The following is a 23,106-nucleotide window of genomic DNA, read 5'->3' as shown; positions in this document are numbered from 1 at the left end:
TTGACCTCAAAATATCATAAAAAACGTCATAGTATAGTAAGGCGTCAAAATCGGCCAAAAAAAGACAAAATTTTTTTTTACATCAAAATGTCATAAAAAACGTCATAGTATAGTAAGGCGTCAAAATCGGCCAAAAAAAATTTAAAAAAAGTCAAAATTTTTTTGGACCTCAAAATGTCATAAAAAACGTCATAGTATAGTAAGGCGTCAAAATCGGCCAAAAAAAGTCACAATTTTTTTGGACCTCAAAATGTCATAAAAAACGTCATAGTATAGTAAGGCGTCAAAATCGGCCAAAAAAAGTCACAATTTTTTTGGACCTCAAAATGTCATAAAAAACGTCATAGTATAGTAAGGCGTCAAAATCGGCCAAAAAAAGTCAAAAAATTTTTTGACCTAAAAATGTCATAAAAAACGTCATAGTATAGTAAGGCGTCAAAATCGGCCAAAAAAAGTCAACATTTTTTTGGACCTCAAAATGTCATAAAAAACGTCATAGTATAGTAAGGCGTCAAAATCGGCCAAAAAAAGTCAAAAAATTTTTTGACCTCAAAATGTCATAAAAAACGTCATACTATAGTAAGGCGTTTTTTTCGGCCAAAAAAAGTCAAAATTTTTTTTGACCTCAAAATGTCATAAAAAACGTCATAGTATGGTAAGGCGTCAAAATCGGCCAAAAAAAGTCAAAAATTTTTTTGACCTCAAAATGTCATAAAAAACGTCATAGTATAGTAAGGCGTCAAAATCGAACAAAAAAAGTCTAAATTTTTTTTTTACCTCAAAATGTCATAAAAAACGTCATGGTATAGAAAGGCGTTTTTTTCGGCCAAAAAAAGTCAAAAGTTTTTTTGACCTCAAAATGTCATAAAAAACGTCATAGTATAGTAAGGCGTTTTTTTCGGCCAAAAAAAGTCAAACATTTTTTTGACCTCAAAATGTCATAAAAAACGTCATAGTATAGTAAGGCGTTTTTTTCGGCCAAAAAAAGTCAAAAGTTTTTTTGGACCTCAAGATGTCATAAAAAACGTCATAGTATAGTAAGGCGTTTTTTTCGGCCAAAAAAAGTCAATTTTTTTTTTGACATCAAAATGTCATAAAAAACTTCATAGTATCGTAAGGCGTCAAAATCGGCCAAAAAAAGTCAAAATTTTTTTGGACATCAAAATGTCATAAAAAACTTCATAGTATCGTAAGGCGTCAAAATCGGCCAAAAAAAGTCAACATTTTTTTTGACCTCAAAATGTCATAAAAAACGTCATAGTATAGTAAGGCGTCAAAATCGGCCAAAAAAAATTAAAAAAAAGTCCAAATTTTTTTGGACCTCAAAATGTCATAAAAAACGTCATAGTATAGTAAGGCGTCAAAATCGGCCAAAAAAAGTCAAAATTTTTTTGGACCTCAAAATGTCATAAAAAACGTCATAGTATAGTAAGGCGTCAAAATCGGCGAAAAAAAGTCAAAATTTGTTTGGACCTCAAAATGTCATAAAAAACGTCATAGTATAGTAAGGCGTCAAAATCGGACAAAAAAAGTCAAAAAATTTTTTGACCTCAAAATGTCATAAAATACGTCATAGTATAGTAAGGCGTTTTTTTCGGCCAAAAAAAGTCAATTTTTTTTTTGACATCAAAATGTCATAAAAAACTTCATAGTATCGTAAGGCGTCAAAATCGGCCAAAAAAAGTCAAAATTTTTTTGGACCTCAAAATGTCATAAAAAACGTCATAGTATAGTAAGGCGTCAAAATCGGACAAAAAAATTTTTAAAAAAGTCAAAATTTTTTTGGACCTCAAAATGTCATAAAAAACGTCATAGTATAGTAAGGCGTTTTTTCCGTCCAAAAAAAGTCAAAATTTTTTTGGACCTCAAAATGTCATAAAAAACGTCATAGTATAGTAAGGCGTTTTTTTCGGCCAAAAAAAGTCAAAAATTTTTTTGACCTCAAAATGTCATAAAAAACGTCATAGTATAGTAAGGCGTTTTTTCCGGCCAAAAAAAGTCAAAATTTTTTTGGACCTCAAAATGTCATAAAAAACGTCATAGTATAGTAAGGCGTCAAAATCGGCCAAAAAAAATTTAAAAAAAAGTCCAAATTTTTTTGGACCTCAAAATGTCATAAAAAACGTCATAGTATAGTAAGGCGTCAAAATCGGCCAAAAAAAGTCAAAATTTTTTTGGACCTCAAAATGTCATAAAAAACGTCATAGTATAGTAAGGCGTCAAAATCGGCCAAAAAAAGTCAAAATTTTTTTGGACCTCAAAATGTCATAAAAAACGTCATAGTATAGTAAGGCGTTTTTTTCGGCCAAAAAAAGTGAAAAATTTTTTTGACCTCAAAATGTCATAAAAAACGTCATAGTATAATAAGGCGTTTTTTCCGGCCAAAAAAAGTCAAAATTTTTTTGGACCTCAAAATGTCATAAAAAACGTCATAGTATAGTAAGGCGTCAAAATCGGCCAAAAAAAGTCAAAAAATTTTTTGACCTCAAAATGTCATAAAAAACGTCATACTATAGTAAGGCGTTTTTTTCGGCCAAAAAAAGTCAAAATTTTTTTTGACCTCAAAATGTCATAAAAAACGTCATAGTATGGTAAGGCGTCAAAATCGGCCAAAAAAAGTCAAAATTTTTTTTGACCTCAAAATGTCATAAAAAACGTCATAGTATGGTAAGGCGTCAAAATCGAACAAAAAAAGTCTAAATTTTTTTTTACCTCAAAATGTCATAAAAAACGTCATGGTATAGAAAGGCGTTTTTTTCGGCCAAAAAAAGTGAAAAATTTTTTTGACCTCAAAATGTCATAAAAAACGTCATAGTATAGTAAGGCGTTTTTTTTCGGCCAAAAAAAGTCAAAAATTTTTTTGACCTCAAAATGTCATAAAAAACGTCATAGTATAGTAAGGCGTCAAAATCGGCCAAAAAAAGTCAAAATTTTTTTGGACCTCAAAATGTCATAAAAAACGTCATAGTATAGTAAGGCGTCAAAATCGGCCAAAAAAAGTCCAAATTTTTTTTGACCTCAAAATATCATAAAAAACTTCATAGTATAGTAAGGCGTCAAAATCGGCCAAAAAAAGTCAAAAAAATTTTTGACCTCAAAATGTCATAAAAAACGTCATAGTATAGTAAGGCGTCAAAATCGGCCAATAAAAAGTCAAAATTTTTTTGGACCTCAAAATGTCATAAAAAACGTCATAGTATAGTAAGGCGTCTTTTTCGGCCAAAAAAAGTCAAAATTTTCTTGGACCTCAAAATGTCATAAAAAACGTCATAGTATAGTAAGGCGTCAAAATCGGCCAAAAAAAGTCAAAAATTTTTTTGGACCTCAAAATGTCATAAAAAACGTCATAGTATAGTAAGGCGTCAAAATCGGCCAAAAAAAGTCAAAATTTTTTTGGACATCAAAATGTCATAAAAAACGTCATAGTATAGTAAGGCGCTTTTTTCGGCCAAAAAAAGTCCAAATTTTTTTGGACCTCAAAATGTCATAAAAAACGTCATAGTATAGTAAGGCGTCAAAATCGGCCAAAAAAAGTCAAAAAAATTTTTGACCTAAAAATGTCATAAAAAACGTCATAGTATAGTAAGGCGTCAAAATCGGCCAAAAAAAGTCAAAATTTTTTTGGACCTCAAAATGTCATAAAAAACGTCATAGTATAGTAAGGCGTCAAAATCGGCCAAAAAAAGTCAAAATTTTTTTGGACCTCAAAATTTCATAAAAAACGTCATAGTATAGTAAGGCGTCAAAATCGGCCAAAAAAAGTCAAAAATTTTTTGACCTCAAAATGTCATAAAAAACGTCATAGTATGGTAAGGCGTCAAAATCGGCCAAAAAAAGTCAAAATTTTTTTTGACCTCAAAATGTCATAAAAAACGTCATAGTATAGTAAGGCGTCAAAATCGAACAAAAAAAGTCTAAATTTTTTTTTACCTCAAAATGTCATAAAAAACGTCATGGTATAGAAAGGCGTTTTTTTCGGCCAAAAAAAGTGAAAAATTTTTTTGACCTCAAAATGTCATAAAAAACGTCATAGTATAGTAAGGCGTTTTTTTCGGCCAAAAAAAGTCAAAAATTTTTTTGACCTCAAAATGTCATAAAAAACGTCATAGTATAGTAAGGCGTCAAAATCGGCCAAAAAAAGTCCAAATTTTTTTTGACCTCAAAATATCATAAAAAACTTCATAGTATAGTAAGGCGTCAAAATCGGCCAAAAAAAGTCAAAATTTTTTTTGACATCAAAATGTCATAAAAAACGTCATAGTATAGTAAGGCGTCAAAATCGGCCAAAAAAAGTCAAAATTTTTTTGACCTAAAAATGTCATAAAAAATGTCATAGTATAGTAAGGCGTCAAAATCGGCCAAAAAAAGTCCAAATTTTTTTGGACCTCAAAATGTCATAAAAAACGTCATAGTATAGTAAGGCGTTTTTTTCGGCCAAAAAAAGTAAAAAAATTTTTTGACCTCAAAATGTCATAAAAAACGTCATAGTATAGTAAGGCGTTTTTTTCGGCCAAAAAAAGTCAATTTTTTTTTTGACATCAAAATGTCATAAAAAACGTCATAGTATAGGAAGGCGTCAAAATCGGCCAAAAAAAGTCAAAATTTTTTTGGACCTCAAAATGTCATAAAAAACGTCATAGTATAGTAAGGCGTCAAAATCGGCCAAAAAAAGTCAAAAAATTTTTTGACCTCAAAATGTCATAAAAAACGTCATACTATAGTAAGGCGTCAAAATCGGCCAAAAAAAGTCAAAATTTTTTTTGACCTCAAAATGTCATAAAAAACGTCATAGTATGGTAAGGCGTCAAAATCGGACAAAAAAAGTCAAAATTTTTTTGGACCTCAAAATGTCATAAAAAACGTCATAGTATAGTAAGGCGTCAAAATCGAACAAAAAAAGTCTAAATTTTTTTTTACCTCAAAATGTCATAAAAAACGTCATGGTATAGAAAGGCGTTTTTTTCGGCCAAAAAAAGTGAAAAATTTTTTTGACCTCAAAATGTCATAAAAAACGTCATAGTATAATAAGGCGTTTTTTCCGGCCAAAAAAAGTCAAAATTTTTTTGGACCTCAAAATGTCATAAAAAACGTCATAGTATAGTAAGGCGTCAAAATCGGCCAAAAAAAGTCAAAATTTTTTTGGACCTCAAAATGTCATAAAAAACGTCATAGTATAGTAAGGTGTCAAAATCGGCCAAAAAAAATTTTAAAAAAAGTCCAAATTTTTTTGGACCTCAAAATGTCATAAAAAACGTCATAGTATAGTAAGGCGTCAAAATCGGCCAAAAAAAGTCAAAATTTTTTTGGACCTCAAAATGTCATAAAAAACGTCATAGTATAGTAAGGCGTTTTTTCCGGCCAAAAAAAGTCAAAATTTTTTTGGACCTCAAAATGTCATAAAAAACGTCATAGTATAGTAAGGCGTTTTTTTCGGCCAAAAAAAGTCAATTTTTTTTTTGACATCAAAATGTCATAAAAAACGTCATAGTATAGTAAGGCGCTTTTTTCGGCCAAAAAAAGTCCAAATTTTTTTGGACCTCAAAATGTCATAAAAAACGTCATAGTATAGTAAGGCGTCAAAATCGGCCAAAAAAAGTCAAAAAAATTTTTGACCTAAAAATGTTATAAAAAACGTCATAGTATAGTAAGGCGTCAAAATCGGCCAAAAAAAGTCAAAATTTTTTTGGACCTCAAAATGTCATAAAAAACGTCATAGTATAGTAAGGCGTCAAAATCGGCCAAAAAAAGTCAAAATTTTTTTGGACCTCAAAATTTCATAAAAAACGTCATAGTATAGTAAGGCGTCAAAATCGGCCAAAAAAAGTCAAAAAATTTTTGACCTCAAAATGTCATAAAAAACGTCATAGTATGGTAAGGCGTCAAAATCGGCCAAAAAAAGTCAAAATTTTTTTTGACCTCAAAATGTCATAAAAAACGTCATAGTATAGTAAGGCGTCAAAATCGAACAAAAAAAGTCTAAATTTTTTTTTACCTCAAAATGTCATAAAAAACGTCATGGTATAGAAAGGCGTTTTTTTCGGCCAAAAAAAGTGAAAAATTTTTTTGACCTCAAAATGTCATAAAAAACGTCATAGTATAGTAAGGCGTTTTTTTCGGCCAAAAAAAGTCAAAAATTTTTTTGACCTCAAAATGTCATAAAAAACGTCATAGTATAGTAAGGCGTCAAAATCGGCCAAAAAAAGTCAAAATTTTTTTGGACCTCAAAATGTCATAAAAAACGTCATAGTATAGTAAGGCGTTTTTTCCGGCCAAAAAAAGTCAAAATTTTTTTGGACCTCAAAATGTCATAAAAAACGTCATAGTATAGTAAGGCGTTTTTTTCGGCCAAAAAAAGTCAATTTTTTTTTTGACATCAAAATGTCATAAAAAACGTCATAGTATAGTAAGGCGCTTTTTTCGGCCAAAAAAAGTCCAAATTTTTTTGGACCTCAAAATGTCATAAAAAACGTCATAGTATAGTAAGGCGTCAAAATCGGCCAAAAAAAGTCAAAAAAATTTTTGACCTAAAAATGTTATAAAAAACGTCATAGTATAGTAAGGCGTCAAAATCGGCCAAAAAAAGTCAAAATTTTTTTGGACCTCAAAATGTCATAAAAAACGTCATAGTATAGTAAGGCGTCAAAATCGGCCAAAAAAAGTCAAAATTTTTTTGGACCTCAAAATTTCATAAAAAACGTCATAGTATAGTAAGGCGTCAAAATCGGCCAAAAAAAGTCAAAAAATTTTTGACCTCAAAATGTCATAAAAAACGTCATAGTATGGTAAGGCGTCAAAATCGGCCAAAAAAAGTCAAAATTTTTTTTGACCTCAAAATGTCATAAAAAACGTCATAGTATAGTAAGGCGTCAAAATCGAACAAAAAAAGTCTAAATTTTTTTTTACCTCAAAATGTCATAAAAAACGTCATGGTATAGAAAGGCGTTTTTTTCGGCCAAAAAAAGTGAAAAATTTTTTTGACCTCAAAATGTCATAAAAAACGTCATAGTATAGTAAGGCGTTTTTTTCGGCCAAAAAAAGTCAAAAATTTTTTTGACCTCAAAATGTCATAAAAAACGTCATAGTATAGTAAGGCGTCAAAATCGGCCAAAAAAAGTCAAAATTTTTTTTGACCTCAAAATATCATAAAAAACTTCATAGTATAGTAAGGCGTCAAAATCGGCCAAAAAAAGACAAAATTTTTTTTTACATCAAAATGTCATAAAAAACGTCATAGTATAGTAAGGCGTCAAAATCGGCCAAAAAAAGTCAAAATTTTTTTGACCTAAAAATGTCATAAAAAACGTCATAGTATAGTAAGGCGTCAAAATCGGCCAAAAAAAGTCAAAATTTTTTTGGACCTCAAAATGTCATAAAAAACGTCATAGTATAGTAAGGCGTTTTTTTCGGCCAAAAAAAGTAAAAAATTTTTTTGACCTCAAAATGTCATAAAAAACGTCATAGTATAGTAAGGCGTTTTTTTCGGCCAAAAAAAGTCAATTTTTTTTTTGACATCAAAATGTCATAAAAAACTTCATAGTATCGTAAGGCGTCAAAATCGGCCAAAAAAAGTCAAAATTTTTTTGGACCTCAAAATGTCATAAAAAACGTCATAGTATAGTAAGGCATCAAAATCGGCCAAAAAAAGTCCAAATTTTTTTTGACCTCAAAATATCATAAAAAACTTCATAGTATAGTAAGGCGTCAAAATCGGCCAAAAAAAGTCAAAATTTTTTTTGACATCAAAATGTCATAAAAAACGTCATAGTATAGTAAGGCGTCAAAATCGGCCAAAAAAAGTCAAAATTTTTTTGGACCTCAAAATGTCATAAAAAACGTCATAGTATAGTAAGGCGTTTTTTTCGGCCAAAAAAAGTCAATTTTTTTTTTGACATCAAAATGTCATAAAAAACTTCATAGTATCGTAAGGCGTCAAAATCGGCCAAAAAAAGTCAAAATTTTTTTGGACCTCAAAATGTCATAAAAAACGTCATAGTATAGTAAGGCGTCAAAATCGGACAAAAAAAATTTTAAAAAAGTCAAAATTTTTTTGGACCTCAAAATGTCATAAAAAACGTCATAGTATAGTAAGGCGTCAAAATCGGCCAAAAAAAGTCAAAATTTTTTTGGACCTCAAAATTTCATAAAAAACGTCATAGTATAGTAAGGCGTCAAAATCGGCCAAAAAAAGTCAAAAAATTTTTGACCTCAAAATGTCATAAAAAACGTCATAGTATGGTAAGGCGTCAAAATCGGCCAAAAAAAGTCAAAATTTTTTTTGACCTCAAAATGTCATAAAAAACGTCATAGTATAGTAAGGCGTCAAAATCGAACAAAAAAAGTCTAAATTTTTTTTTACCTCAAAATGTCATAAAAAACGTCATGGTATAGAAAGGCGTTTTTTTCGGCCAAAAAAAGTGAAAAATTTTTTTGTCCTCAAAATGTCATAAAAAACGTCATAGTATAGTAAGGCGTTTTTTTCGGCCAAAAAAAGTCAAAATTTTTTTGGACCTCAAAATGTCATAAAAAACGTCATAGTATAGTAAGGCGTCAAAATCGGCCAAAAAAAGTCAAAATTTTTTTGGACCTCAAAATTTCATAAAAAACGTCATAGTATAGTAAGGCGTCAAAATCGGCCAAAAAAAGTCAAAAAATTTTTGACCTCAAAATGTCATAAAAAACGTCATAGTATGGTAAGGCGTCAAAATCGGCCAAAAAAAGTCAAAATTTTTTTTGACCTCAAAATGTCATAAAAAACGTCATAGTATAGTAAGGCGTCAAAATCGAACAAAAAAAGTCTAAATTTTTTTTTACCTCAAAATGTCATAAAAAACGTCATGGTATAGAAAGACGTTTTTTTCGGCCAAAAAAAGTGAAAAATTTTTTTGACCTCAAAATGTCATAAAAAACGTCATAGTATAGTAAGGCGTTTTTTTCGGCCAAAAAAAGTCAAAAATTTTTTTGACCTCAAAATGTCATAAAAAACGTCATAGTATAGTAAGGCGTCAAAATCGGCCAAAAAAAGTCAAAATTTTTTTTGACCTCAAAATATCATAAAAAACTTCATAGTATAGTAAGGCGTCAAAATCGGCCAAAAAAAGACAAAATTTTTTTTTACATCAAAATGTCATAAAAAACGTCATAGTATAGTAAGGCGTCAAAATCGGCCAAAAAAAGTCAAAATTTTTTTGGCCTCAAAATGTCATAAAAAACGTCATAGTATAGTAAGGCGTCTTTTTCGGCCAAAAAAAGTCAAAAATTTTTTTGACCTAAAAATGTCATAAAAAACGTCATAGTATAGTAAGGTGTCAAAATCTGCGAAAAAAAGTCAAAATTTTTTTGGACCTCAAAATGTCATAAAAAACGTCATAGTATAGTAAGGCGTTTTTTTCGGCCAAAAAAAGTCAAAATTTTTTTGGACCTCAAAATATCATAAAAAACATCATAGTATATTAAGGCATTTTTTCCATCCAAAAAAAGTCAAAATTTCTTTTGACCTCAAAATGTCATAAAAAACGTCATAGTATAGTAAGGCGTCAAAATCGGCCAAAAAAAGTCAAAATTTTTTTGGACCTCAAAATGTCATAAAAAACGTCATAGTATAGTAAGGCGTTTTTTTCGGCCAAAAAAAGTCAATTTTTTTTTTGACATCAAAATGTCATAAAAAACGTCATAGTATAGTAAGGCGCTTTTTTCGGCCAAAAAAAGTCCAAATTTTTTTGGACCTCAAAATGTCATAAAAAACGTCATAGTATAGTAAGGCGTCAAAATCGGCCAAAAAAAGTCAAAAAAATTTTTGACCTAAAAATGTTATAAAAAACGTCATAGTATAGTAAGGCGTCAAAATCGGCCAAAAAAAGTCAAAATTTTTTTGGACCTCAAAATGTCATAAAAAACGTCATAGTATAGTAAGGCGTCAAAATCGGCCAAAAAAAGTCAAAATTTTTTTGGACCTCAAAATTTCATAAAAAACGTCATAGTATAGTAAGGCGTCAAAATCGGCCAAAAAAAGTCAAAAAATTTTTGACCTCAAAATGTCATAAAAAACGTCATAGTATGGTAAGGCGTCAAAATCGGCCAAAAAAAGTCAAAATTTTTTTTGACCTCAAAATGTCATAAAAAACGTCATAGTATAGTAAGGCGTCAAAATCGAACAAAAAAAGTCTAAATTTTTTTTTACCTCAAAATGTCATAAAAAACGTCATGGTATAGAAAGGCGTTTTTTTCGGCCAAAAAAAGTGAAAAATTTTTTTGACCTCAAAATGTCATAAAAAACGTCATAGTATAGTAAGGCGTTTTTTTCGGCCAAAAAAAGTCAAAATTATTTTGGACCTCAAAATGTCATAAAAAACGTCATAGTATAGTAAGGCGTCAAAATCGGCCAAAAAAAGTCAAAATTTTTTTGGACCTCAAAATTTCATAAAAAACGTCATAGTATAGTAAGGCGTCAAAATCGGCCAAAAAAAGTCAAAAAATTTTTGACCTCAAAATGTCATAAAAAACGTCATAGTATGGTAAGGCGTCAAAATCGGCCAAAAAAAGTCAAAATTTTTTTGGACCTCAAAATGTCATAAAAAACGTCATAGTATAGTAAGGCGTCAAAATCGAACAAAAAAAGTCTAAATTTTTTTTTACCTCAAAATGTCATAAAAAACGTCATGGTATAGAAAGACGTTTTTTTCGGCCAAAAAAAGTGAAAAATTTTTTTGACCTCAAAATGTCATAAAAAACGTCATAGTATAGTAAGGCGTTTTTTTCGGCCAAAAAAAGTCAAAAATTTTTTTGACCTCAAAATGTCATAAAAAACGTCATAGTATAGTAAGGCGTCAAAATCGGCCAAAAAAAGTCAAAATTTTTTTTGACCTCAAAATATCATAAAAAACTTCATAGTATAGTAAGGCGTCAAAATCGGCCAAAAAAAGTCAAAATTTTTTTGGACCTCAAAATGTCATAAAAAACGTCATAGTATAGTAAGGCGTTTTTTTCGGCCAAAAAAAGTAAAAAATTTTTTTGACCTCAAAATGTCATAAAAAACGTCATAGTATAGTAAGGCGTTTTTTTCGGCCAAAAAAAGTCAATTTTTTTTTTGACATCAAAATGTCATAAAAAACGTCATAGTATAGGAAGGCGTCAAAATTGGCCAAAAAAAGTCAAAATTTTTTTGGACCTCAAAATGTCATAAAAAACGTCATAGTATAGTAAGGCGTCAAAATCGGCCAAAAAAAGTCTAAATTTTTTTTGACCTCAAAATGTCATAAAAAACGTCATGGTATAGAAAGGCGTTTTTTTCGGCCAAAAAAAGTGAAAAATTTTTTTGACCTCAAAATGTCATAAAAAACGTCATAGTATAGTAAGGCGTTTTTTTCGGCCAAAAAAAGTCAAAAATTTTTTTGACCTAAAAATATCATAAAAAACGTCATAGTATAGTAAGGCGTCAAAATCGGCCAAAAAAAGTCACAATTTTTTTGGACCTCAAAATGTCATAAAAAACGTCATAGTATAGTAAGGCGTCAAAATCGGCCAAAAAAAGTCAAAATTTTTTTGACCTAAAAATGTCATAAAAAACGTCATAGTATAGTAAGGCGTCAAAATCGGCCAAAAAAAGTCAAAAAAATTTTTGACCTAAAAATGTCATAAAAAACGTCATAGTATAGTAAGGCGTCAAAATCGGCCAAAAAAAGTCAATTTTTTTTTTCACATCAAAATGTCATAAAAAACGTCATAGTATAGTAAGGCGTCAAAATCGGCCAAAAAAAGTCAAAATTTTTTTGGACCTCAAAATGTCATAAAAAACGTCATAGTATAGTAAGGCGTTTTTTTCGGCCAAAAAAAGTAAAAAATTTTTTTGACCTCAAAATGTCATAAAAAACGTCATAGTATAGTAAGGCGTTTTTTTCGGCCAAAAAAAGTCAATTTTTTTTTTGACATCAAAATGTCATAAAAAACGTCATAGTATAGGAAGGCGTCAAAATTGGCCAAAAAAAGTCAAAATTTTTTTGGACCTCAAAATGTCATAAAAAACGTCATAGTATAGTAAGGCGTCAAAATCGGCCAAAAAAAGTCTAAATTTTTTTTGACCTCAAAATGTCATAAAAAACGTCATGGTATAGAAAGGCGTTTTTTTCGGCCAAAAAAAGTGAAAAATTTTTTTGACCTCAAAATGTCATAAAAAACGTCATAGTATAGTAAGGCGTTTTTTTCGGCCAAAAAAAGTCAAAAATTTTTTTGACCTCAAAATGTCATAAAAAACGTCATAGTATAGTAAGGCGTTTTTTTCGGCCAAAAAAAGTCAAAAATTTTTTTGACCTCAAAATGTCATAAAAAACGTCATAGTATAGTAAGGCGTTTTTTTCGGCCAAAAAAAGTCAAAATTTTTTTTGACCTCAAAATGTCATAAAAAACGTCATAGTATAGTAAGGCATCAAAATCGGCCAAAAAAAGTCAATTTTTTTTTTCACATCAAAATGTCATAAAAAACGTCATAGTATAGTAAGGCATCAAAATCGGCCAAAAAAAGTCAATTTTTTTTTTCACATCAAAATGTCATAAAAAACGTCATAGTATAGTAAGGCGTCAAAATCGGCCAAAAAAAGTCCAAATTTTTTTGGACCTCAAAATGTCATAAAAAACGTCATAGTATAGTAAGGCGTTTTTTTCGGCCAAAAAAAGTCTAAATTTTTTTGGACCTCAAAATGTCATAAAAAACGTCATAGTATAGTAAGGCGTCTTTTTCGGCCAAAAAAAGTCAAAATTTTCTTGGACCTCAAAATGTCATAAAAAACGTCATAGTATAATAAGGCGTCAAAATCGGCCAAAAAAAATTAAAAAAAAGTCCAAATTTTTTTGGACCTCAAAATGTCATAAAAAACGTCATAGTATAGTAAGGCGTCAAAATCGGCCAAAAAAAGTCAAAATTTTTTTGGACCTCAAAATGTCATAAAAAACGTCATAGTATAGTAAGGCGTTTTTTTCGGCCAAAAAAAGTCAATTTTTTTTTTGACATCAAAATGTCATAAAAAACGTCATAGTATAGTAAGGCGCTTTTTTCGGCCAAAAAAAGTCCAAATTTTTTTGGACCTCAAAATGTCATAAAAAACGTCATAGTATAGTAAGGCGTCAAAATCGGCCAAAAAAAGTCAAAAAAATTTTTGACCTAAAAATGTCATAAAAAACGTCATAGTATAGTAAGGCGTCAAAATCGGCCAAAAAAAGTCCAAATTTTTTTGGACCTCAAAATGTCATAAAAAACGTCATAGTATAGTAAGGCGTCAAAATCGGCCAAAAAAAGTCAAAATTTTTTTGGACCTCAAAATTTCATAAAAAACGTCATAGTATAGTAAGGCGTCAAAATCGGCCAAAAAAAGTCAAAAATTTTTTGACCTCAAAATGTCATAAAAAATGTCATAGTATGGTAAGGCGTCAAAATCGGCCAAAAAAAGTCAAAATTTTTTTTGACCTCAAAATGTCATAAAAAACGTCATAGTATAGTAAGGCGTCAAAATCGAACAAAAAAAGTCTAAATTTTTTTTTACCTCAAAATGTCATAAAAAACGTCATGGTATAGAAAGGCGTTTTTTTCGGCCAAAAAAAGTGAAAAATTTTTTTGACCTCAAAATGTCATAAAAAACGTCATAGTATAGTAAGGCGTTTTTTTCGGCCAAAAAAAGTCAAAAAATTTTTTGACCTCAAAATGTCATAAAAAACGTCATAGTATAGTAAGGCGTTTTTTCCGGCCAAAAAAAGTCAAAAATTTTTTTACCTAAAAATGTCATAAAAAACGTCATAGTATAGTAAGGCGTCAAAATCGGCCAAAAAAAGTCAACATTTTTTTGGACCTCAAAATGTCATAAAAAACGTCATAGTATAGTAAGGCGTCAAAATCGGCCAAAAAAAGTCAAAAAATTTTTTGACCTCAAAATGTCATAAAAAACGTCATACTATAGTAAGGCGTTTTTTTCGGCCAAAAAATGTCAACATTTTTTTTGACCTCAAAATGTCATAAAAAACGTCATAGTATAGTAAGGCATCAAAATCGGCCAAAAAAGTCAATTTTTTTTTTCACATCAAAATGTCATAAAAAACGTCATAGTATAGTAAGGCATCAAAATCGGCCAAAAAAAGTCAAAATTTTTTTGGACCTCAAAATGTCATAAAAAACGTCATAGTATAGTAAGGCGTCAAAATCGGCCAAAAAAAGTCAAAAAATTTTTGGACCTCAAAATGTCATAAAAAACGTCATAGTATAGTAAGGCGTCAAAATCGGCCAAAAAAAGTCCAAATTTTTTTGGACCTCAAAATGTCATAAAAAACGTCATAGTATAGTAAGGCGTTTTTTTCGGCCAAAAAAAGTCTAAATTTTTTTGGACCTCAAAATGTCATAAAAAACGTCATAGTATAGTAAGGCGTCTTTTTCGGCCAAAAAAAGTCAAAATTTTCTTGGACCTCAAAATGTCATAAAAAACGTCATAGTATAGTAAGGCGTCAAAATCGGCCAAAAAAAGTCAAAATTTTTTTGGACCTCAAAATGTCATAAAAAACGTCATAGTATAGTAAGGCGTCAAAATCGGCTAAAAAAAGTCAAAATTTTTTTGGACCTCAAAATGTCATAAAAAACGTCATAGTATAGTAAGGCGTCAAAATCGGCCAAAAAAAGTCAAAATCTTTTTGGACCTCAAAATGTCATAAAAAACATCATAGTATAGTAAGGCGTCAAAATCGGCCAAAAAAAGTCCAAATTTTTTTGGACCTCAAAATGTCATAAAAAACGTCATAGTATAGTAAGGCGTTTTTTTCGGCCAAAAAAAGTCTAAATTTTTTTGGACCTCAAAATGTCATAAAAAACGTCATAGTATAGTAAGGCGTCTTTTTCGGCCAAAAAAAGTCAAAATTTTCTTGGACCTCAAAATGTCATAAAAAACGTCATAGTATAGTAAGGCGTCAAAATCGGCCAAAAAAAGTCAAAATTTTTTTGGACCTCAAAATGTCATAAAAAACGTCATAGTATAGTAAGGCGTCAAAATCGGCTAAAAAAAGTCAAAATTTTTTTGGACCTCAAAATGTCATAAAAAACGTCATAGTATAGTAAGGCGTCAAAATCGGCCAAAAAAAGTCAAAATCTTTTTGGACCTCAAAATGTCATAAAAAACATCATAGTATAGTAAGGCGTCAAAATCGGCCAAAAAAAGTCAAAAATTTTTTTGACATCAAAATGTCATAAAAAACGTCATAGTATAGTAAGGCGTCAAAATCGGCCAAAAAAAGTCAAAAAAATTTTTGACATCAAAATGTCATAAAAAACGTCATAGTATAGTAAGGCGTTTTTTTCGGCCAAAAAAAGTGAAAAATTTTTTTGACCTCAAAATGTCATAAAAAACGTCATAGTATAGTAAGGCGTCAAAATCGGCCAAAAAAAGTCCAAATTTTTTTGGACCTCAAAATGTCATAAAAAACGTCATAGTATAGTAAGGCGTCAAAATCGGCCAAAAAAAGTCAAAAATTTTTTTGACCTCAAAATGTCATAAAAAACGTCATAGTATAGTAAGGCGTTTTTTTTCGGCCAAAAAAAGTCAAAATTTTTTTTGACCTCAAAATGTCATAAAAAACGTCATAGTATAGTAAGGCATCAAAATCGGCCAAAAAAAGTCAATTTTTTTTTTCACATCAAAATGTCATAAAAAACGTCATAGTATAGTAAGGCGTCAAAGTCGGCAGAAAAAAGTCAAAATTTTTTTTGACCTCAAAATGTCATAAAAAACGTCATAGTATAGTAAGGCGTCAAAATCGGCCAAAAAAAGTCAACATTTTTTTTGACCTCAAAATGTCATAAAAAAGGTCATACTATAGTAAGGCGTCAAAAAATGGCAAAAAAAAGTCAAATTTTTGTCAGCCCTCAAAATGTCATAAAAAATGTCATACGGCCGTAAGGCGTCAAAAAATGGCAAAAAAAAGTCATATTTTTGTAAGACCTCAAAATGTCATAAAAAAAAACGTCATACGGCCGTAAGGCGTCAAAAAATGGCAAAAAAAGTCATATTTTTGTAAGACCTCAAAATGTCATAAAAAAAAAACTTCATACGGCCGTAAGGCGTCAAAAAATGGCAAAAAAAGTCATATTTTTGTAAGACCTCAAAATGTCATAAAAAATGTCATACGGCCGTAAGGCGTCAAAAAATGGCAAAAAAAAGTCAAATTTTTGTAAGACCTCAAAATGTCATAAAAAACGTCATAATATAGTAAGGCATCAAAAAATGGCAAAAAAAGTCATATTTTTGTAAGACCTAAAAATGTCATAAAAAATGCAATACGGCCGTAAGCAGGTGAGTGCTTCGGCCGTCATACGAATCACCTGATTGGTTCGGTTTGTGTGTTCAGAGATAGGATAGCTCCATATAGTGGGGATCATTTGAATTTTTCTTTGCAGAGTAGCTTGGTTAGTTACAGTTGTTAGGTGTTTTGAGAGTTAGTAGTGTTGATAGCGTATTTTTGGAGAATCAGTGTAGATAGTGCAATAGATATATACCATATAAATTAGATAGATACCCAAATCTGTATCAAGTAGCCAAGCATTTTCTGTGTACCCCAGCCTCATCTGTGCGGTATGAACGGGTTTTTTCCAAGGCTGGGGAAATAGTTTGTAAAAGAAGAAACCAATTGAGTCTTAATAAAAACTCAGTTACACAAGCACACCCACTGCCCTGTTCTTCAAGCACACCCTTTTTACCCACGTACACATAAAACTCTTTACCAACGAAGCCCAAAACATACGATACAATCTGTATTTGCACCAGTGCCATGTGAAAATTACATCAGTCTGTATCTGTAGAGCACATCTCATGAATGTACCAGCACCATTTCAGTGTTTCACAACACCAAATATAAGTGAAGATTATGTAGGGTTACAATCAGCCATTCAAAATAACAAACATGGTTTTCCATTATCATTATTATTATTAATAATCTACTTGAAACCACGTTACCATCTGGTGCAGTCAAACAGAAAAGTACTATGTGTCTAGCTTCATGATAGTCAGACTCGGAGTCAGATGTGTGTTTTGTTTAGGAGAAATCACTTGATTTATGATGTATGAACCACTTTACTGCTTCATTCAGTATTGAAACCCTGTCATTGGTTTAGTTGTCTTGCAACAATGTAGCGTGGGTTCGATTCCCGTCAGAACTGCGTGTTATTTAGCTCATGAATCGTCACATTTGCCATATGGGGACTGAACACCCAGTATTCAACATCTTTTAAGCTATGGACTATCTAGACTTGTTTTAGGATAGCTTACGATTCATAACACAAAATATCAGGCCAAGTATATAGCTGTTTCCTACAACAATCAGACGTGTCAAATAATATAGCCTATGTATTTAATATATATATTTAATATATGTATTTTATTGTGTCAGCTTGAAACCATACAAACATGTAGTGTAGTCGAACAAGAATGTGCATGGCAAATCAAATGCCAAACAATCCATGAACCAATAAATGACACATCTTGATTGCACTTCATTTTATTGACCACTAGATGTCATACTCGAGCACTGTGTCATTGAAGCCTCCGGTAATGAACCATTTTTTTGAATCAGGTGTCGAAGCTTCAATAAAGCCTCGATCAGCCATCACTACCAGATATCCCATGATAGACACTTCAGATGGCACTGTTACTTCCCCAGCAATAATGAACAGATAGTCTTCTATCTATCTATCTATCTATCGATCTATCAGAATCAGAATCAGTCTAATCTAATCTGGAGGTGCTGCAGGGTTGCTACATCAACATGAGCTTCTGCAGTTCTGAAGCAGTAAACCGGTACACACTCTGGAGACATCACCGACAGAAACCACAACCATCACCCCACACAGCACCCAATGACAAGAGAGCAGGAAGGCTCGGAGAGGGGGAGGGGTTTGGGAGTAACACAGCAAAGAGAGGACAAGGAAAGGAGAGGAGGGAGGAGGCTTGAAGGGGGATAAATACAGCGAGGAGGAGAGGAGAGGAGAGGAGGGGAGAGGGAGATGATGGGGGTAGCTGATGGATGACAGACAGAAAATACGCACTCAGGAGGAGGAAAGCACTCATGCACACCCACACATTACTGCACATGTGAATGAAATGCATGAAAATATGAATGAAAACATACAAATGTTGATAAAACAGTACTTCCTGAAAGCCGAACATAAGAGAGGCGGGTCAGGCTTGTTCTTACCAACCAATCGCTGACTGGGGATTGAACAGAGAGGGAGAACCCTGTTGAGACTATCAAGAGATTGGTGTGTGTTTGTGTGTGTGTGTGTGTGTGTAAGTGAATGACTTTGCAGCTGAAAGAATGAAATAGTATCACTGAAGCCATGAAGTACTCTCAGTGAAATCTAAGAAGAGAGCCATTACTTCGCTGAAAACCAACAGGATGCAAAGAATGAGCAGCAAGATGAAAGACAAAAGAGATGTTTGTGAACTTGCATGAATAATAAAAATACAAATATTTAAAGCTCCAATCTGTATTTTTTTTAACCATAGAATATGCACATTTGTACATACTGTATAATTGGACAATTGACTGATTGAAAAAAAAAAAATAACATGTTGCAGAGAAAATAGATTCTCATTTTCTCTTGTGTCTAGCATCACTGTAAACAGATCTTAGACAGTATCACGAGACATGAATTACTCTTGGTTTTGTTGTTTTCTGTTGTTACTCTGCTTCTTTAAAGATCTCAGTCGATATGAGTAAGAGCAGGTGCCAAATTATAATCAGAAATATATGAATGGAGTGATCATTCATGTACATCTGGATCACTCGACTGTGCCTATATTGTATGACACCAACACATTTTAGCAGCAGCTAGCAAAAATAATTTATTTATATTTATTTGTAAAGTATCTACAGTAGAATGAATCCTTTCAGAAAGATAAAGGAGAACTCTTTATGCACAGTCAGTGAACATTGTCTAAATTCATTCATTATTTGAAATGAATGAGGCAGCACTGGCAAGCTGAATGATTTTCCCAACTTCACAACTTCCCCAATTTGTAGCTTAAAAGTTAAAGAAAACATCTGTTTTCATATTTGCAGTCATTTAAAAGTGTTTCACTGAAATTAACTATTTTTCATTATTCTGAGTTACCAGTTTAACAGATACACATGCACATGTTTTGTCTAACGGCTCCATTAGCTCCATTTACTTAAATGGGAGTTGACAAAAATTTTAAAAGCAGAATGCAGTAATACAGTCTAATACAACAATATCACAACATACACCCTCAAAAATGAGATGAAAATGAGACGAATGAACATTATCCGCTTCAAACAAGAGGGCATTATTATGAGGCTGTTGTATCTGATTGCACTGCATGCCATTGTACATGTGCACCTAATTAACTAATAACTCTTTGGTTACTCTAGTTTGATAACTAGTATGAAATGACCAGCTCCATCACCTACATTCAAAATGAGACACATTTTTTCTGTTTTCAAACCCGTACACAAAGCTCTTGATACATAATCAATTAGACCTATTTTATGTACCAAAAATAAATATTCACAAGTTCTAATTGTTAAAAAAAACTATTTACAAGTCGAATGAATCATAAATTATAAATATGGCAAAAACAACTCCTAACACCAACAACTTATTTGTGCATTTTGAGCTCTTTAGTCCTCAAACTCTGCAGCATAAAGCACCTGCTGGAATTTCATCCGCACCTCCATTCTTTTTTTAATGGTAAGCCTCTTCAGTGAGGGCAGAAGGCTGAGAAGAAACAGTTCATCCTCATCTCGGACGTTGGTGAGTGCATCTAAAGAACTTGTCTCAGTTTCTGTGGTTGCCTGCCTTTTACGTTTAAGAGAGACTCCCATCTCCTGATGGTTGGTTGGACAGGACTCTGCAAGAGGAAAACAGGTACTAACGACTGTCAGGGGACAGTGCTGCTCCTTCTCGTCTTTATCTCGTTTTTTCTCCAGGTCATCAGCACTTCCAGCTACCTGTGTGGTATGAAGACATGACACAGCAAGTTTCTCTTTTGAGGGTGATCACAGCCAAACACAGCCTACACTGTACTGTACAACATATTTTGTCCACCACAGAGCACAGACAAATTCAAAAGACTGTGCACACCCACACCCAGTTATGCTTGCTCATTTGTCCTTTTTTTTTTAACATTTTGGCCTGTCATACAAGGAAGAGCACCGGTGTAATTCAAAAACAACTGAATTCCATTTAAGAGAGCCAGTTCCAGGGTGTTCCTGTCACTTTACATGGTGACTTCCTGGACACTTCATGGAACCGAGCTATCTTAAACAAAACTTTATTCACCTGTACTTTTCCTGCTATGAGAAGTCAAAATCTCTTATTTTGAAAACCCCAGCCGGATATCCTGAGAAGCAGGTGACATAATGATGGCTGTCTTCAATGTCTAGCTAGTGAAACAATAAATGTAGTTAGCGTTAGAGATATATAACTACGTGCACAGCTACAGTATATTTGGGTATAGATTAATCATGGAGTAAATATGATTACAGTTAACCAATTGCTAGCAGTGGCTGTGCTGCCGCAGGCCTAAGTAAGTTGACAGTAGTTAGCTAATGACCGGTAAGGTCCGTTAACAAGTAATTTAAAACCAAAGGCGTGGATACGTTTTAAATCCATAAATAACAGACAGGCTGACACACACCTCGTTGCTTTCTCCCATGCCAGTGTCCTCTCTGGGTTTGACATATGCGCTCAGCCAGGCCAGCTGGTTGTAGAGCACCGGGACGGGCCTCTCCACCGGGTTCTCCTCGTCGTCCACCGGGGGGGCGTTTCTCTTGGCCATTCGCTTCTTCGCTTTACAGAACTTGTCGCGCAGATTTTTCCATTTGAGCTTCACCTCTTCCTCCGACTTTCCCATGGCGCTGGCGATTTCTTTCCACGACAAATGCCCCTTCAGACTGTCTTTGTAGTCACGCCGCGATTGATCGTACAGATTCGGGTGTTCGCGCATCAGGTCCGCCAGCTTCTTTTCGACAGTGTTCATAGTTTTTGTTTGTTTGTATTTTTTACTTCACCGCGAAGTCCTTTCGTCTGGAGACGACGACTCAAGTTCGTCTTCCTCGCCTGGTTCGTCTCAGCAGAAGGAAGCACGAAGTTCCTTCCATTCAAAATAAAAGTTATGTCATTGGCTTTTTTTTTAACAGTGATCTGTGGTTGAATAAAAGATAACATTTTGTGAATGAGAACAGATTTTCCATGTGTCGCATTGTTTTGTGTTAAATTAATATAGCATTTCCATATTGGATGATTAAAGCAATAGCAGCAGCACATGAATTCAAACAGCATCTGCAGGTCTTCAAAAGCTCTGAAATAAATGAATGCCTTTAAAGGAACTCATTCAATTGCCGAAGTTTTAAATATCGTGATGTGAGTTTACCAAAAACTGGCTAGAAAATCTCCAGTACCATTGTTCAAGATGTCTGATGTTATATAAAATTCATATGTAGACCTAATATAAATAGTTTTTTTTTTTTAATTGGCTGATCATACCATCCACTTATCCATCCATCCATTTACTGCTGCTTATTCAGGTCTAGTTCATGTTAAATGGTTAAAAAAAAAAAAAAAAGGCCACATCATCCCTAACGGTTTTCACTGATATCTTTCATGTATAGGGCAGTATAACTGTGAAATCCATCTTTAATTGCATTCTGTGTGGTATTAGAAAGATCTTAAACGGTCTTAAAAGTGAACCATGCAGAAAAATAAACAGAACTCAAATAAACTCTAACAGAAAACAAGTCATGAAAATATTGGGACCTGTAATCATTACAGCCTTCAAACATGCTGATACTACTGCCACAGTTAAATGCAGATTCCTTATGGCCACAAAGGCTCAAGCATACAACTGAAAATGCAATGGTACAAATCAAACACACAAACACTGAAGATCAATAATATCAGAATCTATGAGAAGATATTTGTGAAAATGGAGGCAGGCAATCTACCTTTCAAATTAGAGGCTTGTGATTACTTCCACTTTTATTCAGCTGTGTACTGTGCTTCCTGCCTGCCTACACTAGATGGCTCAGTTACTCTTTTCACCTCTTCGTACCCTTGTTTTAATGTCTGTGTGCTGACTCTGTGAACAGCTGAGATGGTTTAATAAGCCAGGACCCCTTGGATCTAGGGTAGCTTTAAGGACACACATTACTGTCATAGACATGAAAAATAATTTTAATGTGCTTCTCCTTTGAAAACACAGTTGTGGGACTAGAAATGGTGTGTGTGGCTGAGTGTGTTGAGTTTTCATTGTCCATAACGTTTTGGGATTATAGTATTTTATTCTTTCTTTTCCTCCCTGTGTGTGTCTTTTGGTTTTAAAAGTATTTTTATCTATGCTACCGAAACACAGAAGTAGTAAACACACACCAGAAGTGCTGGTTATGGTACAAACTTCATAATTAACATAATTGCAATCAGGTGGTTGATGGCTTTTTAAGTGCATGTTTTGTATAAATAAAGAAAATATGCTTCAAAAATGCAGTTGCTTGCCAAAACATCCTAATAAATCATTAGACTGGAGTGTGCCGTTATATGGTTTATTCTGTGTGTAAGCTGACAAGAATGTCCTTCTCATGAGAAACATATATGGATTTGATTTGGTGTCACTACTTATTTTAACTAGAGTTATATTTGTGTTAACATTACCACAATTATGAACGCAAACATGTAAACACTTTATGCTTATAATCCTTAGTCTTGATTGTATTTAGTTATTTATTTATTCAGCCCATTATACTGGGGTTTGGATCTTTTGGTCTGGGATAAAATCTGATCATCAAAGGCCAGAATGTAAAGGAAGACTAATTTAAATAGTTTTTAAATGGTAACCACATGAAGACACCAGGCAGGTGTGACGAATACTTACATCAGTGCATCAAATTTCATTTACATGTGAAGGCCTCGATACCGAGTCGCGACACGTCAAACGTCGTCTCTGCTGGTGGCAGTCTAAGTGTCACCTGGAAGACTCCTCATGTGGGACAGTCCAGATTACAGGGACAGCAGAATGGATAACACCAATTATGAGGACAACAGCTATTATCATAGGGATGTCACATGCGATTGCA

The 23,106-nt window shown here is 32.5% G+C and overlaps 1 protein-coding gene across 1 annotated transcript; it reads right to left on the bottom strand.

Annotated features, from left to right (window-relative positions):
* Positions 1-18,565: 18,565 nt before the first annotated feature.
* LOC121181713 lies at positions 18,566-21,093 on the bottom strand. Its single transcript, XM_041037807.1, has 2 exons — positions 20,676-21,093; positions 18,566-19,986 (listed from the first exon to the last, which is right to left on the bottom strand). The coding sequence occupies exons 1-2, from the start codon at positions 21,015-21,017 to the stop codon at positions 19,657-19,659; spliced, it is 672 nt and encodes a 223-aa protein (XP_040893741.1). The 5' UTR covers positions 21,018-21,093; the 3' UTR covers positions 18,566-19,656.
* Between the last annotated feature and the right edge of the window lie 2,013 nt (positions 21,094-23,106).

This window comes from Toxotes jaculatrix, chromosome 1 (genome assembly GCF_017976425.1).
Source record: "Toxotes jaculatrix isolate fToxJac2 chromosome 1, fToxJac2.pri, whole genome shotgun sequence".
NCBI classification, from domain to species: Eukaryota; Metazoa; Chordata; class Actinopteri; family Toxotidae; genus Toxotes; species Toxotes jaculatrix.
The sequence above is the reverse complement of the archived record's forward strand: the minus strand, read 5'-3'. Positions and strand labels throughout refer to the sequence as shown.

Excerpts from the sequence above, each read along its gene's own strand:
- LOC121181713 (XM_041037807.1), bottom strand. The coding sequence starts at position 21,017 with ATGAACACTGTCGAAAAGAAGCTGGCGGACCTGATGCGCGAACACCCG. Across the intron at positions 19,987-20,675 it reads GCATGGGAGAAAGCAACGAG|GTAGCTGGAAGTGCTGATGA; the intron begins GTGTGTGTCAGC and ends CATACCACACAG.